Source organism: Pseudoliparis swirei, chromosome 20, assembly GCF_029220125.1.
Source record: "Pseudoliparis swirei isolate HS2019 ecotype Mariana Trench chromosome 20, NWPU_hadal_v1, whole genome shotgun sequence".
Classification (NCBI taxonomy): domain Eukaryota; kingdom Metazoa; phylum Chordata; class Actinopteri; order Perciformes; family Liparidae; genus Pseudoliparis; species Pseudoliparis swirei.
The window spans coordinates 7482447-7502581 of NC_079407.1; the positions used below are offsets into that span (position 1 = coordinate 7482447).

Sequence of the window (20135 nt, forward strand, 5' to 3'; positions counted from 1 at the left end):
CCCAAGGCACAGAGGAGCATATCTGTAGCCAACCTTGACGTGCTAAACTAGGACGCTGAAGGGGACAGAAATGGGAGGAGAGAAGGGGAGAGGCAGGGGAGCGAGCGAAAGAAGGAGGGGGGCGGGGAGTGTAATGAAAGGCTGGAGAGTGGCAGAAATACGGAAGTGAGGATGGAGAGCTGAGAGAGTGATGGAGAAGAGGGGATAGAGAAAGGAGCGGCGAAAGGGTATCGCGAGTGAAGGTGGAGAGTGCAACCAAAAGGAGGGAGAGAATAGGGTAGATTTCGGTGATTTGTACTCTGGCTGCATATGCGCCTGGTCTCCATCTCCTCCACTCTCTGCTTGAAAACTGGAAAAATCAATACACCCACAGTCGAGTGTATCCCCACATGAACTGAATCATTAAAAATATATAATCAAACACCCCGCCGTCATTTTCCCCCACTATTACCATCATCACGTTTCTGAACAGGCACGTCTATCGGTACATCCCAACATGGCTGTAACAATGTATTAACCCAATCAATGGCCTCCTAATTATTCCAGTGGCTCAACGTCCAGTTAAAGCATCCTTTCAGCTTTGACTCTCAGAATGGCGCATAGAGACAGGCTGCTTGTTATCAAATCCACACAGCAGACCCGAAGTGAAGCTGTTGTAATAAGAATATCTGACTTCTCAGCTTCACAACTCAATCCAACTCAGGGTCGCAGTGTTGCCTAGTAACGATGGCACACTACTGACCTTATCTATGTGGCCATAAAAATGTATGAAGAAGCCCCCCCCCCCCCCCCTGTGCGTGCCTTCAAACCCCACCCTGCCTTCCTTCAGTCCTTCCCACAACCACACTACAACCCTCACAGCCCTTATCTCCCCCTCTTTTTGAGTAGCATCTATCCATGGGGCAAGCACCCTCCATGCTCTCCTACCCCAGGGCAGCTCTGCGGTGAGTGTTATCTGCCCGGGAGCTCCCCTCTCTTTTATTACAAAAACACAACGTGCTTGTGTACACTGTACACTCACAGTAGGTGCACGTAGAAAACAACAGATACAGCACTAGTGGGTGGGTAGTGGGAGGCTGGAAGGATGCAGATTGCATGCTATGAAACTGATAGATAGCTGTAAGAACAGAGGGACACAGTCAAGCGTAAAGGAGACTCAACACCACACCGCAAGGTGAGCCGGCGCACCAGCCTTCATGAGGATATTACTTCAGAGTGGAATCTTTGCTCTGCCTGCTGCGGGAGGAAAGAAACATGGCAGAGTGTGAGAAAATGTGCTTGTTTGTATGAAAAAACAACAGAAATACGTCTGGCTTACCTCTGCAATGAGCATCCCAAATGCTGCTGCATTTGTGAAAGCTATTTGATTGTGAGAGATGATATGTATCTGATCTCTATCCACTCATGAGTCCTTAGAGCCAGGTTTAGCTTTTCTAATTGACTATCACCTTGGAGATGCCCATCCTAATGAGGAAACAAACTCCAGGTGTTGCACCTGATATAACCCCTGAGAGTCACAGGGGGAGCGCGACACGTACTGTATACACACACTCATCTGCTCCATCTGCTCCATCTGCTCTACAATTAACACTGGCAGGCCATAATATGTCAGGATTTCCCCCGCGAAGTAGAAGCAAGGATTAGTAAACTGCTTGTATGTTGTTTATTCAACTCGGTTTTGCAAACCAAGTACCATAACTAGGAAGTTATTTCATGCTGTGCATGAAACTGCCTCTAAACCATCAAAATGGGTGATTTCATGTTATCTCTTTTGGCAAAAATTTTAAAAAAACAATTTCTACAACAAAGTAAACATCTGTAGCTAATATTTTAGTTATTTCTAACCAAAGAAACAGTCTCACCTGCGAGAGGTTATAACTCATGACATCAGATGCAAAGAAACACCACCGTTATTATCCCAGCGGCTGCATTAAACCAATCCCAGTACAGCGTGAGCTATCTATTTGAATAATGTGGATTGGCCGAAGCCCGCCACCACTCTCCTGCCCACTACTACCACTACATCTGTTCTGTGCCACCGGATGCATCAGGTGGGATCTGTGGTATTTGAATAAACACAGACGGCATATGTTCGTGTATGTAAGCGTTAGAGTAACTAGGAGACTGGTGAGGCTATGAGTAGTGCCTTGAGGCGAGGAGCAGGATGGGTGGCATGGTTCCTGACTCCCACTGCGGCCTGACTAGACACTAGCCTCTATGACTCATCTCCGTGTCACTAATGCTTTTCCTATGAATGAACAAACAGATACAGATACACTGCAGAGATGCAATGCTTCCACCACGGGGGAGAGTAACTGTGAAAAGCCTGCAAGACTTGCATGAGCCATCCTTAGTTATACTCCCGCCTGTCTAAGCAGTGAGAGTTGCCATACAGTTACAAGTAATTGATCTAAAAGACACACACACAAAACAAATCAAAACCAGCTGTCTTTTATATGACTGGAAACATGCAGTGTGGCACCAGGGAGTGAGCAGTGGCGTACCCACGCACCTGTTGTCTGGAGCGTCCCTCTTATCTTATTCAGGCTCTCCTCATTTGGGCTGCTCTCCTGCAGTAGCAGCTGTGAATATGTACACCTTGTTAGGAGGGTGACAGTTCTGGCAGAGGGAGAGACGGTGAAGTAACTTGTTATGAGGAACAGGATAACTTTATGTCAATCCCTGCTATGCAGTGAGAGGAAATACAGAAACTAGACAAATAATAAAACAGGAGATCTTCTTTAGAATATGGAAAAGGAAAGAACATCTTTTCACTTCAGTCTAAATGAATTAACAGAGCAAGCCACATTATATCAAGTTAAATAGTTGAATGTACCGAGTTAAAGCTAATTGACCCCGGCCACTCTGCTAATATAACAGCATGGTAGACTGGATATCGGAATGAGATTTGCCTCGGAAACATGTGGCCGGCCCGCCCATAATGACCTGCCCCTCTGTAATCCCTATTTGCCGCTCATCCAGCTCTGTCATGCCTGTGCTGTAATTACACTGCGTCCAATATCACAGGGAAACGCTAACAGATTCAACAAATCTGATGAGCATTATAGACTTACAGTGATTGGAGCTGTCTGTGGGCTGCTTATCAAAGCTCTCTGAGACACTGTAAAACACAGAGCGCTGGGGACCCCAAACAGGCAATACGCCTAATTCAAGACTTTATAATGCACGGTTTCGGAGGTAATCATAGCTAATGTTTGATTGAAATTTCCGAAATGTAAATGCAAATACTCATTTACTTTCTTGCCGAGAGTTTGTGACAAATATACATATAACTAGAATGGGCACTCGGTAGAGCGCATACCTTCGCATATCACAAGATTGGGCATTGAATTATGAACATTTTGGCATTAGTTGCATGCCAATTGGGTAAAAATTGACCGTGCTATGGTAAAAAGAAGATTTTGACCTTTTCATGACCTTGACCTTTGACCCGATCGATCCCAAAATCTAATCAAATGGTCCGCGGATAATAACCAATCATCCCACCAAATTGTATGCGATTCGGTTTAATACTTTTTGAGTTATGCGAGTAACACGCATACAAATAAATAAATAAATGAATACACGGCGATCAAAACATAACCTTCCGCATTTTCAATGCGAAGGTAAATATAAGGCCACATACAGTTGGTTAGCGTCATTTAGCATAAAGATGTTAAAAATGGTTGCTTTGTCAAAACATAACATAACATAAAACCACAAACGTTCATCATTTCAACATTTGATTCTTGTATGAAACAAATAAATAATATAACATGTTTATAGAATATATATAACGTACTCCTCTCATAGCTGCACAGTAGATATAATGCTAGATGATTAGCTTAGCTTTGCATATAGGGTTAGTTGGTTAGCTTAGCATAAAGAATGTACAAGGGCTAACTGCTCACCTGGCTTTATACAATTGTAAACAAAACCACAACTTGTCATTTTCACATTTTGTTTTTTGTACGAACAAATAAATAACTTTAGGTTCGCTGCTGGGTGGATTTTGTTTAGCAGGGCTAGCTAGACTTGCATTGTAGCTGTTGAGTTTGTTTCTGTGTCTTCAACTGAAAAATAAACAGTACTTATTATTATTATTAGTTCGTATTTATATTTTCCTTTGAGTTCAAAACATGCAAGTTATATAATATGTCATGCATTTTTTTTGCATTTAGCTTTTAGCATCTTTGGATATTTTTCCTTTTTCACTTCATGCCTTTTTCACTTCATGCCATTATAACGCATTTGCAATAATGCTGACATGATTAGTTGATTGATAGGCAATCAATCACAGATTGTTTGGTTAATAAAAGTAATTTATCAGAAAAAAATGTTATTCATTAATTTCAGCTACTCATATTTCTTTTGTCTTTTCTGGTTGTTTATTGAATATATTTGATTGTAGGACTCTGTAGACAATAAGACATTTAAATGATCATTAGGGGATAGAATATATGATCATTATGGGTCGGGATACAATATAATAATGCAATTTTTTACAGTTAAATATTTTAGGGTGTGATATTGTGTTGACATGATGTTCTTATTAATAAGGAGAATGATGCTTATTGTCACTGTAAAAAGATACAACAAAATTTAGCTGGTGACAAGGTAAAAAAGACTACTGATTAAAAACAATTTACAACATTCAACAGATATATAATATATTGAATAACTATATACATTATAAAAGATAATAGCAGGCATAACAATAATTAAACAAATACAGAAATTGCATTAGTAAAAAAACTCAATTATTCGTAACAATAAGTGACCACAAATCAATAGCCTACACAATCTGGATTTATATCTGTGATTAGGTGGAGATGTGTGTGTCCTGTTCAGACAAAGGTGGGTGCATGAGAGAATGTAGAGAGCTCTCATCAGCTGTAATGATCAGAGCTGTGAGGATTAAGTACCTATGTCCCAGTAAAGGAGCTTAGCACTGCCTAATGAAGGAACACCGGCTCTCCGAAACTGGTTAATTTGCTCACATGCAGACGATGGCACGGCACCCTTAGATTGGATTAGAAGCACAGGGATGGTGTGGAGTGCCTTGTTGTGGCCAGCAGTGGGACTGCAGAGGTAAAGCTTAACGAACACATTAGAAATAGTGAATCAACAGATGCAAAACAGGCAATTTTTTTTACATTTTTTTAAAACATAACTAACAAAAAAAGCTACAACATAAATTAAAGTTGTTTCTTTAATTTCATGGACAATTCACTATAACAATGTTGCATGAAAGATGATCATCATCACAAATTTAAAGCTCCTTCGTCTTGATCTAAATGATTAATTTGGCTACGATATTGCCTCATTTGTATTACCATTTAATTTGTAAGATATCTATATATCTATAAGTATGACACATTCATAGATGTGTGTGCACTCAAAACAAAAACAAATGTCTATAACTTTACAGGCCTATAGTTGCTGGATTGATATAGATTGTATTGGTCCCTGAAAAAAAGATTGTGAGGCAGAAAAATTTGAGAAACCTGCTAACCCAAGGAGGTATAAGACACATGATCAACCCCTGGATTCATTGTGTTTCATGGATAGTAGCAGACAAGTAAACTATTTATTCTTGATTCCTGCTGTTGTGGTATACTCTCAAGCAAAGTAATGTCTCAGTGTCACGGGAGGAAGAAACAATGATTGTGCTTTAATAAGTTATTCACAAGACCAAGTGCATGACAACCAATACACTGGAAATATGATCTTTTTTGGTCACAGTCTGGCCCCATATTATTCAGATCATTGAAACTATAATTATTAACTTCAATCAAAGGGAAACGGAAACAGAGAGAGTGAACATGTGACAGCGTAACTGTGGACTTATGGGGAATTCAGAGTGAGACAGTGGTTGTCTCTGTGTGAAACAGGCAGCATGAAGGAGGCTTGTGACATTGATCTTGTCTTACCACTGGGATCTTTTTCCTCTCTCTTTCTCTGCACCGTCAATGCGGCAAATGAGAGTGTTCTGGCTGACACATGCACAGACTGCATGAGGAAAAAAGCCTGAGGTTCTAATTTGGAAAATCAAATGCAGGAAATACCCATTTATATATATACAAGAGCTGGTAGTATTCCTCATATTGTAATGGAACGGAAGTAGTCGAAGGAAATGCATGTGCCGTTGGCATTATGTTTGGCAACTTAATCGGATGTAGACTATTTGATCAAGGTTAGGCATGCTATGGGAGTAAATGGGGGCTTTAAAACACAGCATCACGTTTATTTGAATAATATAACTGTGCATGTCATCAAATTGAGCCTTTGTGAGCATGTGAAGTTATCTGAGGATGTAGAGACGTTAAAGGAATAGCCGGTAGTGTAGTGTGTTATGAATGCATTTGTATAACTCCAAATACAAACTGTGAATATCATCCTAATCGCCTTATGTTAATCAATGTACAATACTGAGCGTACTGAAATCTCAGTGTGGTTTATATAGCTGGGAAACAAATACACCGAATGTCTATAGAAATAAATAAATAAATATGAAAAGAAAAAAGAAAAAAACATAACTCATTTATAAAAAATGTGCACAAGTTGACATATGAATTGTCTTGGGAGCATAAACACCTGTATTGTAGGCTACATGTTATAGGCCTACAGGTAAGAAATTACATACAGGACTGTTTTTAATTATCCAAAACATTTCAACTGAATTTTAAAGATTTCATGAATTGTGCTGGCTTAAGCATGAGGGAATTTACGTTTCTGTGACATGGACACATTAATATAGCTTGCTTGAGCACCATAACAAGACAATAGCAGTGCAAAGGATGGACAATTGGATTAGCGTCGAAAATGGGGACACATAAGCGATGCTAAAATGTGTGGAACAATGTCTAATTTTGGTAACGCTATTAAAGAGGAGATTCACTTCCCCCTAAGTGTGAAGTTACTTGTCCGGAAAGTTCACGTCAAAAAGAGTTATAGTGGGAAGTTGTTCAACTCCCCTGGTTGGTTACAATCTTTTCCAGCACCCAAGAAGTGTTGAAAAGAGCCGCGTCAAGGCGGTAACAAGAAAACAAACGGTGAGGCCATTTAGCATTCAAAATAAAGGTTTTCGAAATACAATACAATAAAAAAGCCAAATGACACAATTTAAAAAATACGCATACTAGAATAAATACAAAGTGTTGACCTACCACACTCTGAATAATACGAAGCAAGCGTCACAATACATGTATGCTCATACGTTTTCCGGGTATAGTCTGTGATTTGGGTATTTTCTTCCCTTTAATCATGACGCATGTGGCTCAATATGCCTGTTTTTTTACGCTCTAAAAAAAAACTCTCAGGTTTACTTTCTTTTGAAAGCTGTAGATAACCGGAAGCCGTTGTTTCATACTTTCGGCGAGCTTGACGAAGCTCTCTCCCACCAACAGGTTACATCGTAGCCAAACATCTCGGGAGCCGGGGGGAGACCGACAGCGGTCAGGCAGCCGTCGTCGTTGTGTCACACAAGTTGGACCATGTCTGCGAGTGTGACTTTCTACAGAGGCAACGTTTCCGTGATGTCCGTTCCCGCGGCAGAGGCGTTTCCGTGGTGGCCAAACTGAAGACTTTAAGGAGCCTGAGACTTTCCCCAGACTTACACTCCCCCTCCCTCCCCCCACCCCACACACACACACCTCACTCCCGTTATCATTCAGACTAAGTAACTCCGCCATGGCACACAGCGCTTCTGTTTCGACTTGGGCATTTGTTTTTAGTTTTTACTTCGGCGTGTCAAAATGTTATTTCGCTATACCGCTCAAAATATGCGCAGGGAGATACAATATATCCTCGGCGGTGGATTTGACCCGACGCGTCCCCTCAACGTCTGATGGAAACGGCTTGTCTCTGGCCTCTGATCCAACCGGTACCGTGAACTTTCTGGACATGGTCAATAACCTGCAAGGGGACTATGGAAGAGGCTACTACATAGAAATGTCAATTGGTACTCCTGGTCAAACGGTAATTATCACAAACGCACTGTTCCTTTTCGTTGTGTTTGTTTGACACCTGTATTATTTGCACATGTGTTTTATTTCTCTTTCAGTTTCTATTCGACTTAAGGTTTTTGAGTTGAATGAAACCGAAAAAACCCTTTCTTTACCTTCTTTGTGTTTGTTTGTTTACTTGTATTTACACAGGGCCATGTGTTTATAGTCAGACACTGAACGCTATGTCAAGTCTGCTGTGTGTCGCCTGTCCACGATGTGATGAATTCAAAGGGGGGTTGAGTGTGATTGTTTCACCCCCAAGTTTGTGACTATAACAATATTTACATATTATGTATTACTTTTAAATATGATCCCTAACAGCAGAGCAACGACTTGGGTCAAGGGAAGATTTTTATTTATTTGTTTTAGTCCTATCACCATCCTTTTTATAAAACAAAATCAGCTCTTTTTCTTCACAGGCTGGCAGGATAGCATAGCATGGATGTGGGGTGCTTTAGCTGCCTGAAGCCTTCCCAGCCTTTGGGTCTGAAGGTAGACGAAAGCCCCGCTCACATGCACTCACATGATGCAGCTTGTGAGGACCTCTCAGCTGATGGGGATTATGAGGCTCCAAGGGAGCAAAGAGCAGCTCCACAGTTGTATAAAACAGCACAAGCCCTCCAGATATATATCCTCTTATCTTCTTTCGGTTGCACAGAAATAGGCCTGTGTAATGTCCTGTCATTATATACAGCTTGTTTTGTAAAGTGCCTAATGAGATCATATTAATGATTAAGGGGGAATAAATGGTCCCGGAAGTGCTTTATTAAAAATACATGAGGGCATTAGGGTGTTGTAGGTTTAAGGCTATGCTTTGCCTTTGTGTTGTAAGAAGATGTGTTTAAAATGGAGCTTAGGCCGAAAAGGTGAATTATCTCATCTCGTGACTTGACCTGTTGTTCACGGGCCTCTCAAGTTAAACAGATCAGAGATGTTAAGACTCTTGGGCGGCACCGCTCCGATCCTCCGGCTCACAGAGGCTTATCCGCGCTACCTGCCGTGTCACTGCCCTGTGTCAACTTCTGAGAGGCGAATGCAGTCCTCGTAAGAGTACAGTTTCCGGAAAAGTTTACAACCAGTCCACAGATGTACTTTGAAAAATGTACTTAATGGTATCTGTTGTTGTGGCCGAACACCCCCGTTTTAAAAGCTCAAAGGAGGAAACTCTCGGACTACAAGCATTGTTGTTATTCCTTTATCATCAAACTGCATAGAAAGCAACTAATACCCTGAACTTTACACGCCCTTTAACCAGGAACAGGTGTGTTTCCTTATCAGGAATCAACTGATAACTGAACGAATAACAATAGATTTACAACATTTATCATCTGAATATTTCATAATTGTTGTTCTTAGTTTATACTCTAGGTTGAAATGCACTTATTGTAAGTCGCTTTGGATAAAAGCGTCTGCTAAATGACTAATGTAATAATTAATAACCAGGAGATAAAATGATTCGAAAGTATTACTTATCAAACAAATCACGTGTTTTATCTTAGCAACTCCAAAAAATAATGCACTCCATGTGGGAGTAAATCATTAATTTAATTTCTTGATCATGACAAACTTAGGTGTGTCTACTCTTCTCAACAAAACATTATTAACATATTGTATTATTCATCTGAGTTTAGGATGCTTGTGCTGAATCTCGACAGTTCTTATAAGATCTTGTCAGTGTTTTATCACGAGTCGTGTACGAGTTTTATAGCGAATAGAACTTACGTTTGTAGTTACTTATAAACACAAATATAAACTTCCCTATATGAAGGCATCTTTGATTACCTTTTCAAGGAACAGCGCCAGGGGCGCCTCACCTGGTGAATTCTTACGGAGCTTTGTCACCTCAGGCAAAAGCACAGGTGCAACTATTAAACACTAACAACGGCTCAGTTCCATTAAGTGTCCCAGTAAACAATTCCAGTGAGCCAGCAAACACAATGCTGGCACCCTGTGTCAGTTACTCCTGTGTGTTTCCTGCTATGACGCGACAGAAATAAAGCTGTGACAAAGGTCTATTTGGGACCTTGTGTCGGGTGACTTGCTCTCTGCACAGCCCGAGGAAGCTCAAGAAGAAGTGAACATCGATGTGAATGCTTCATGTTTTTAGCAAATATTTGACTTTGAATGAGAACGTGAGGCCTTTTATACTCGTGCCTTTTGTGTATTTATGGTGAAACCATTATACCAATTTATTTTCCTGCCGGCAGAGCTCAATCCACGTTGGCTGAGGTTGGTTATGCAGTGCCGAAACATCCCGTAACTCATTTCTATTGAGTTATGCTCTAAATATTATTCAGACTAAACGACGATGTGATTACAGGGCCGTGGTGTTAAATGAGGCACTATTCAAATGAGCCACTAATTGCCGCATCTGTTAGCGTGCGGCACAGCCGGGCTCGGGTGTCGGATGGAGAGCCTCACATCTGCTAATTGGTACAAACAGGTAGCAGATGCACATTGCCGCCGTGGAGCCGCTGCCAATTAGACAGCGAGCGCTCAACTGCAGGCTGCCGCAGCAGCGGGGGCAGGGCTCTGCCCGAGGCTCAGCAGCCGAACTCGGGGAGGATGGTGTGACCAGAGAAGATATGCGGTGTCGGGGATAAGGAAATGCTTCCCCCCCCCCCCCCACCCTCCCTCACCGTGAGGTTTCAGTGTTTTCCAATCTGGCCTGTTTGCCCGGTTCTGGCCTTGTGTGAGCGGACTGATGCCATCTGCAAGGCAGCAGTGGGGTTTCCTATGGCACAGTCACACTGATGGGACCAAGGCCCGTCCAATGAGGAGGAACGGATAAGCCCGACTCCCATGGACGGGCCAACTAGGGCTTCCGGTGCCCGACTGAACCGGTCGATAACACATTGTTGATAATTACAGGCCCCCCCCCCCCTTTTTTTTATAATGACTTCATGCACAAGTGAGCTCGACGGTGGGACGCTGGCTAAAATAGCTAAGTTGAAATACTTAGTGTCTGAGGAAATAGTGTCGTATAATGATGCACATGCTCCAGTTAGACATGGTGGAGGCGTGATGGGCTCGAGGAACTCAGCTTGAGGAAGTGGATTTCTTCACGCCATTATTTGAATTCCTTGTTCCTTGCAAGTCAAACACTTAGATATCTAAGATAAACTACTTCCTAATGTTCTGGTCTTTCTTAAATAGGGGGTAAGCATGTCAAATTACATCTTCCGCCAGCACGCCGAATTTACCCTTTTCTTGTCATATATTTCCATTGACTGTGTCACGTGACATCATTGAAACGCGAGTGTATAGACCTCTTTGTTGTCGAGTCATCAGGTGGCCACGGGCATTAGCTTTATGAGCCCGTCCTGGTGAGAAACGCTTGCTAGTGAGTGTTAATGTGGCCACTGCTCAGTAGTGGAGGTGACAGAAGTCTGCAGGCTGATTAGTTCCTGCTCGCTGACTTGATGCCTGGAAGACAACATTATCTCAACCGCTGTTTTGCTGGTCTCCGCACGCAAACACACACACACACGCACACACACACACTAGAGTGGCAAGATAGGTCATCCAGTCATGTCAGTAGCTAGAGGCAGTCATTTTTAAACCATTTTGTTGGTACCATTTCCAAGCTAAATTTCTATAATCAAATCTAGCTGTAAAGTACAGTATTAGCCTGCAACGAAACACTGACAACTAGAATATATCATAAGATTGGGCATTGAATCTAATCAAATGGTGGATAATAACCAGTCATCCCACCAAATTTCAAGAACATTTGACCTGTTCATGACCTTGACCTTGCCCGATCGATCCCAAATCCCCGGATAATAAACAATCATAGGTTCAATACTTTTGAGTAAAATCTAATCAACTGAATAAACAATGATCCCACCAAATTTCATGCGATTCGGGGATAATAAACAATCATCCCACCAAATTTCAAAATAATAACCTTCCGGCATTTTCAATGCGAAGGTAACAATGTTGATTGTCTCATCAAAACAAAACGCAGTTTGCGTTGCTTTCATTTCCCATTTCCCATTCATAACACATATGTGAAAACAGGCATTCTGTTGATTGAAGAATGTTTTTATAAACTCCAAAATATCAATCTTTCAAATAGGCCTAAAAACTCATAGTCGAGAAATAAAAGAACATTTATTTGTGTTACCTTTTGTGTCTTTTTTTCTCTCAGATTCATTTCCTTATGTTTGTGTTTTAATTTACTATGTTGTTGTTGGTGGTGTTTTCCCTCAACATCCTCTGCTTTTTCCTCCTCTAATTTCTATTATTTGTACAAACAGAATCTTTCCCATGTGAGGTCCTGCGACAAAGATGTCGCATATGTACAGATTGTAAAGCCCTCCGAGGCAAATTTGTGATATTGGGCTATACATAATGAATTCAATGTCTTCGTGGCATTTTAAAAGTCTTCTTAAAGTCTTCGCATCAGTTTGTTCTACTGCATTACAGCTCTTTTACCCTGTGACCCAGAGCTCTGAGGCAGGGCGTGGTGGGCCTGAACATCAAATCTGCAATGGTTGCTCCAATGAACTCTTCCTTGTTTGTTCCAGGTAAACATCCTGGTGGATACGGGAAGTAGTAACTTCGCCGTGGCTGCAGCGCCGCACCAATTTATTTCTCACTACTTCAACACGGCGCTGTGAGTAGCGTGGGCACTTTGTGGGATCTTTGAAAATGTCATGAATATTCATGTTAGAAATAATGATAATAGATTGTAAATATTGCAATCATGCGCTGAGGCTGTATTGACTTTGGGTGTGCAAACTTCAGGTTTGAAGTGATCACCTAATTTATAAAAAAAGAATGACTGGTTGGTGAAGTTCTAAACTGTGTGCTTTGCTTAAGGCTACTGCTGATTGACTGAAATGTAATAATAATTAAAATTGATGATCGTGTACATGTGATCCGATACACAGACTCTCGGAAACACCACACCAATATGAATGAATTACATGATCTCTGCTATGTAATGTCTGTCTTACATAGCAGTCTGTTAAGATAGCCCCTTTATTGCAGTCCTAGACCTGTGTTACCACACAATTAGTTTGCTAACACAGGCTATTCACACTACTTGCCTTCTTCCCCTGTGTTTAGCTCGGATACCTACCAGTCATCTGGCCGGACTGTAACTGTCAGGTACACTCAGGGCAACTGGGAAGGTGAACTGGGCACTGACCGTGTCTCCATTCCCAAAGGCCCAAATGGGACTGTCACCATCAACATAGCTGCCATCCAGTCATCTGATGGCTTCTTCCTTCCTGGGATCAACTGGCAGGGCATCCTGGGACTGGCCTATCCCCTGCTGGCAAGGGTGAGAGATAGATGCTCTTAAAGTTTACGTCCTACTTTGAATGTTAGTTTAAGTGTCGTGCTTTTCTCTTTTTCTTTTGGATTTGCAGTCCCAAAATAATACAGTAAAATACAATATAAACTAAAGCAAGAAAATGGACGAATGAAACTTCACATATAAAACTAAATAAACATTACATAGTCTCCATATTGAAAAAAAGTTAGATCCATACAAATCCATTTTTCTTGAGCTTCTTGTTTTTTGATGTTCCTTGGGAGTATTTGTGTCTCCTCTCAATGAAGTGACGGCCTAGCCGGCTCGTAGCTTACAGTGCTAACAGCGCTAACAGTGCAAACTACAGCAAAATAGCAATTTGCTGCGTCATGATGTTTTCTGAATCGAGACCGTATTGAATGAGGTAGAGAAATGGTACTTGTATGAGTCCACCCTCTTTGCTTCCTCCCCCTGGATGAAACCATGACAGGGGTTCCTCTGGTATTCCACAAGCTCATTGATCTAGCTGGTATTAAGCTTCAGGTGATTGCCTTTGCACCATGTGATTAAGCTCTTCATCGGCCCGCTGTGATCATGGTCTCTAGGTGAAGATAGCATGCTTCTCACACAGTGATTCACTGGAATCAAACATGACAATATTGTGAATACTTCCACGTCGCCAAAAAATACTACGCGTACCTTTTTCTCTTAAGTTTCTTCAAGGTCTGGGTAGAAATATATATATGAACTACAACCGCACTGTTATGACTGATCTGTTCAAGGTCTGAGTTTGTGTCTCGATCATTGAGAAATATATTTATATATAGAGGTAGGTTTTCTATTCTTTGCTGCAAATAACTAGAAACACTGCATATTAACAGTAAATGTATCCGAGAGCTTTTATTTGAACTTTGAAATTTGAAGATGATAGCGGAAAAAGTCCTGTTTTATTAAGTTAATCAAGCAGTGACTTCCTGCTGTTGCACATGTCTTTCACAGCATCGCACGACTTTAAGATCTTATCTGCGAGCGGAATCAGTTCATGTTCGTGATTTATTCTCAGCAGCAAGAGTGTGATGCTTTTGCATATTAATAAAACAACTCTGTTGTACCGGATCAGTAAATTACTTGACATAGGTTAATAATGATTTTAGAAGGTTCATTTAATTGGATAAAAACTGTGTGTGTGTGTGTGTGTGTGTGTGTGTGTGTGTGTGTGTGTGTGTGTGTGTGTGTGTGTGTGTGTGTGTGTGTGTGTGTGTGTGTGTGTGTGTGTGTGTGTGTGTGTGTGTGTGTGTGTGTGTGTGTGTGTGTGTGTGTGTGTGTGTGTGTGTGTGTGTGTGTGTGTGTGTGTGTGTGTGTGTGTGTGTGTCTCTTGTGATCCTCGTCTGATAACCAATGTAATATCTGTCCACTTCTATTCCATGAGCCTCCACGGAGTCTGTTGGGAGCCTTTGAGCCGTGCTGCCATACAGCGTGTGTAGTTTGACAGGCACAGAACTGAGACGCTTTGCCCCATCATGGACTTTCTTAAATTCTATAATACAGAGTTGGTGGGACGAGGGTGACGTTACTGGCGTCCTTTGATTCTGTGCCCACTACAGCAACCGTTGGTATTACATGCCAGTGATTTGAGGGGCAGATAGGCACACATACTTTGTGCTGCTGGCGCCTCCTGAGTGTTCCTGTTCAACTCGCCCGAGGGCTGTTTGTCATGCGTGAAGAAAGAGAACATCCTTTAGTCAAGGGACACTCACGCCCCTGCCTCATTCACAAGTCCTCGCACGCATTCTTCCGGATACACTCGTAAATAGTGGCCACAAGTTTTGTGTTCAATCACAGCCTGACCAAAGGATTATGGTCATGTCCTTTTTGTGTGTGGTACTTTTAAGTAGCAGTTATAGTAGCAAACAAACACATTTTTCCTTCTTAATTCCTGATTCTTGTACATTTCTGTTAAACGTCTTTGCTTTTATTTCTTATTTTTCCCCATGTCGTCGTGTTCGGAAAAAACAACACATTTTCATTCTTTTGTTTCCGAGCGTAATAATTTATTTAGCTAGCCGTCTACACTTAAGTCAGTCTGGATACTCTCGTGTTGCTGATTACACATCTCCCGTCTCTCCATTAGCCTGACTCGTCCGTGGAGCCCTTCTTCAACTCTTTGGTGCAACAGCTGGGAATTCCTGACATCTTTTCCCTCCAGATGTGTGGCACTGGCATTTCAGCCAGCAGCACAGTGGACCCCCTCGTCGGCAGCCTTGTGAGTAGTGGGGAGGGGCTGAGAGTAATCAAAGACACCTTTTAATCTTTGCCGTCTTCTGACCCTTTTTTTAATTGAGAAAGACGCCTCTGAATATGTATATTGTAATACAGTTAGTGGCTCGTGAGTGCATCAGACATAGCAGCGGAGTGCATTTTAGAAACATAATAGCTGATATCCTCCTTGTCAATGTGGTTTCCCCACTGGAGGTCCAGTTTAGTTAGAGTGGAGCTAATGAAGCTAAGATGGCATCCCGCTGAGAGCAGGTCTGTTGCTGTTATGCAAACAGCCTCGGTGCCTCGCTCGCCGCATATCCATCATGTGACCTCCTGACGCAAACAGATGGATAAGATGGCTGTGGCTGTGTGTGTGTGCATGTTCTGCCAAATTGTGGAGGCAATCACTGTGTTGTTGTTGTTATGAGCCATACATGATTGAAGAAGTATTTATTTTCCTTCCTTAGATCATGGGAGGGGCTGAACCAACTCTGTATCACGGGTCGGTGTGGTACACCCCTATAGTGGAGGAATGGTACTACCAAGTGGAGGTTTTGAAGCTGGAGGTCGGCAACCAGAACCTGGAGCTGGACTGCAGAGAGGTATACTTTACACAAAACTATGTCTTACGTTTGAGTTCTGAGCCGATTGTGCCAAGGTCACAACAAGGAAATGAAACTTTAATCTGAGTCCCCGTACTGCAGAGGAATGGACTCGAGAGCTTCATCGTTTTACATTCTTTGGTTTGCTCAAGGTCCTCCAGGGAGGCCTGTGGAACTGAGAATAATTCGACTGCGCTTCACTCGTTCCCCCTTTCTTTCAGTATAACATGGATAAAGCGATAGTTGACAGTGGGACCACGCTGCTGCGTCTTCCTGTCAACGTCTTCAATGCGGTGGTAGAAGCCATCACGCGCAGCTCTCTGGTAAGCTGCCGTCTGTCCACAGACGCTGATGAAACATGTTGTCGGAGCGGCGATGTCGGGGAGGACGGCACACACTCGCAGCTCGAGGACATCGTGGCTTTGAGAGGAACGATCAGGAGCGTTTCTGCTCTAACAATGTGTGTTTCATGCTTTTTTTTTGTTGTTTCCTCATTCTACATTTGGTGCGTGCCGTAACTGCACATAAACAGGACTCGAGGTTCATTTCAACCTGGAAGCCACATTTTCAATTAATAAACCCGCATCATTGCAGATTAATCCAGAGTGGGAAAATGAAAGGCGCACACAAAAACCTGTGTTGGTGCTGTACTGACCTTCTGATTCTGAGTGTTCGTCTCCCTTTGTCTATTTCTCTTTGTTTGTCTTTGGTTCAGATCCAGGACTTTTCTTCTGGGTTCTGGGATGGCAGCAAGCTTGCATGCTGGATGAAGGGAGAGAATCCCTGGAGGTTTTTTCCTAAGCTGTCCATCTACCTAAGGGCCACAAACACCAGCCAGTCCTTCCGCATAACCATCCTGCCTCAGGTACCCGGATACACATAAACCAGAAAACACTCGTCGACACTAATGAGACACAAGCGCTCATTGGTCCTCTTTAATCTCTTCATTTGCATGTCACGTCACAGCTGTACATTCAGCCAATCACCGATGTGGACGGCACGTTGGAATGCTTCCGTTTTGGGTTGTCTTCGTCGGCTAACGGCCTGGTGATCGGCGCGACTGTGATGGAAGGCTTCTACGTGGTGTTCGACCGTGCCCAGCGGAGACTGGGCTTTGCGCTCAGCAGCTGTGCAGGTGAGGGTACAAACAAGACTTGGACGAAGACGGAAAACGGTGTCCAAACTGTATCGCAGTCAACAAATGGGCTCAGGTTGTCACCCCGATATTTAGATATTTATCAGCCTTATGATAAAATGTGTTTGGCCAATCTCAGCATGCTATTTTTAGTGTATGCTTGTGGAAGGAAGTGCCAAACTCAATTATTCACAGCAGAAAAGACGGAAGTTTGTACAAACAAGGCTGTGTTCATACTCGGTTCTCAACATATGCTCTAAAATCACCAGAACACCTGATATCATGTTGACTGTCAGCGTACACTGCTGGTGTCAGCAACTACTCATACATATCTACATGCTGTATATTTATAGCAAACGTTGCTTATGATAGTGCTTCAAGTCATTTCATTTTTAACAAAGGAGAAAAAACATCGTCCAGAAGTTTGAAACGTGCCTTTATTAACTGGTAATTTATGGAACAGCAAACCGTAAAGTGTGATGCATTCTTTCACATTTGGTGCCGGTCCACTGACCAAAACCCAGAGCACATCCTGGTCACCATGGCCTAAACCGTTTAACCGGGCCACTTCCCTGTATTTCTGTGCAAATATGAGCTTAGGCAGGACTTCCAACTCTCATGTTAAAGAAGAAAGATCACCTTTGTTCGGTATTTGGCAAACAGACCTAGCCAATGTTGGCTGAAGCTTCAGGATGCAGACTTGTGACAGGAGGGTAAACAAAGAACTAGTCTCATCATTGTCTATTGATGACTTGTGTATTAAAGAATTTACTTTAATGACAATTGTTGCTGTTTTAAGAGGCTGTCATCTATAAGCTCATAGGTATAGTTTATATTCAGCAGTGGTTAAACACTAGTTCGAAAAAAGTGCATGTGTGACGATGTTTGAGATGCATTTATTTTAACATATCGAGTGCTTTTTAAGGGTCAAGAGGTGCATTTAGTTTTCTTAGCAGGTGCATCAATATTAATGTAAGTTTTCCAGCACATTTATACTTAACTTTTCACTTGCCCGTCAGACGTGAGACATGCAACAATCCGTCCTCCATCTCCCCGCAGCGAGCGACGGAGAGGCTCTTTCAGAGATCTCAGGGCCGTTCTCAGCGGCAGACGTGGCGGCCAACTGCTCCGGCGGCCCGCTGAAGGAGCCTCTGATGTGGGTGATCTCCTACGCCCTGATGGCGGTCTGCGCGGCGGTCCTCATCATCCTGTTGCTCCTGCTGGTCCTGCCCTGGCGATGCAGGAACCGCGCTGGAGAGATCACCGACGAGTCCTCTCTGGTCCGGCACCGCATCAAGTGACTGAGGGGAAAGGGGTGGGCGGACGGGCCGGGCAGCCGGCAGCGCCCATCCACAGCGCAGCAGAGCGGGGTGAGGCACCAAACAGTGACACGCGCCTCCGAATGTCTGACTAATTCCAATCTGCAATCAATGGCTTGGCCCGTGGAGATGGACACAGACAGATCAACCACCTCTTGACAGGATAATCCACCCCAAAAACTCTTCCTCAAAACGTCTATCGGTGACGGATTTACGGTGCCAAATTCTTGCTGAACGGTGACTATTGCTTATTCCCCCCATCATGTCATGTGTGACACAGGGGAAGACATTCAGCTTAGTAGTAGAAGGAGAAGCGATGCTTTTTCTCCACTGACTGGTGAGGCAGTAACGTGATGTCGCTACAGAGCAGTTCTTAGTCATGGGGATGAATTCATTTTTCTCGACTATTAGTATTGCTCTCCGCGAAACGACAGACACAGACAGAGGGGTGAACCAAAGTATAAAAGACTAAACGGCACACCAGAAATGACGCATGACTGTATCACAATAGCGAAGGGTGGAATCTTCCTTATTGACGCTCACAGGACAGCAGGTGGAGAGGACCTTAATTAAACTCCGGTGCCTTCTTTTAACAATATAAATGTTACTGATTTCCTTTCCAGGAAAACTGTATTATTCATGTCCAGATACGACCTCTGAAGATGTCCCTTTCCAGTCCAATCCGTGAAGGAATGTCTCTCGTGCCTTCTTGTCGTTTGATGTTTACCTCCTTTACGGAGTCACATTGCCGCCTGTGCATGTTGAAGTTATGGGGAGAAGCTGCTCAAACGATCACTGATGATGGGAAGAGGTTCCACGCGTTGACAGTGGCTGTAGTGCCTTTTTTAAGCTCTGCTCACTGCGAATACAAAATGATAGACAGTATCATCAGTTTGAGACTTACTCTGCTGAATTGCACTTTGTTTCTTAAGTCAATCAATATTTCACAATCTGTTATGCAATTTGTTGAAATAATTTAATCTTACTTATTCTATATGTCAAAGTTTATAATTAATTATCTTTGATGCGATTGTATTATTCCAAATGTTTGCCTTTTAGACACTAGATATTCAAGGGTACATATTTATGACTCCATATTTTATACAAACACTAAATCTGACACATTGGACGCACATGTTCATTCGGGGTATTCTGGGTACCTGTGGACGACAGTCGGCTTGAAAATCTGAACAACTTGTTGGCAACACAAAGTTGTCAAGCGTTGTGTTAGAGTATCAGTGTTAAAACTGCACAAATGTGTCACTGTCTGCCTAAATGTAGAATTGACAAATTGAAGCTACACTTGAATCTTTGAAGTGTATTTTCTTTCTGTGCCAAAATTGTACTGTGGACCAAATTAAAGAGGTAAGTCTTTTTAAATAAAGAAATGTGTGTTTTTGTGAAAATGATCCAGTTGCATGTGACCTGTGGTTTTATGTTGATTTATTGATATCACTTTAAATTAAACGAAACACTTCAACCGTATTTACAAAGAATATAATAAAGACTTTCATACAAATGTATCCTGATCAAACAGCTACTGTC

General features: G+C 42.4%; 1 protein-coding gene across 2 annotated transcripts; it reads left to right on the plus strand.

The window, feature by feature from the left end:
• The first annotated feature begins 7448 nt into the window (after positions 1-7448).
• On the plus strand, positions 7449-20113 carry bace2 (beta-secretase 2). 2 transcript variants are annotated; one of them, XM_056441742.1, is made up of 9 exons: positions 7449-7980; positions 12542-12630; positions 13086-13302; positions 15407-15538; positions 16002-16136; positions 16358-16459; positions 16852-17001; positions 17103-17271; positions 18291-20113. In XM_056441742.1, exons 1-9 carry the CDS (start codon positions 7693-7695, stop codon positions 18683-18685), a joined length of 1677 nt encoding a protein of 558 aa, XP_056297717.1. In that variant the 5' UTR covers positions 7449-7692; the 3' UTR covers positions 18686-20113. The 2 variants fall into 2 exon arrangements, with proteins under 2 accessions (XP_056297717.1, XP_056297718.1); XM_056441743.1 differs by having other exon boundaries at positions 18331-18662.
• The last annotated feature ends 22 nt before the right edge of the window (positions 20114-20135 follow it).

What these genes read in the sequence shown, in the direction of transcription:
- bace2 (XM_056441742.1), top strand. Translation starts at nt 7,693, where the DNA reads ATGGCACACAGCGCTTCTGTTTCGACTTGGGCATTTGTTTTTAGTTTT. An exon ending in TTGGTACTCCTGGTCAAACG is followed by an intron (nt 7,981 to 12,541) that starts GTAATTATCACA and finishes TGTTTGTTCCAG; the next exon opens with GTAAACATCCTGGTGGATAC. An exon ending in ACCCCCTCGTCGGCAGCCTT is followed by an intron (nt 15,539 to 16,001) that starts GTGAGTAGTGGG and finishes TTCCTTCCTTAG; the next exon opens with ATCATGGGAGGGGCTGAACC.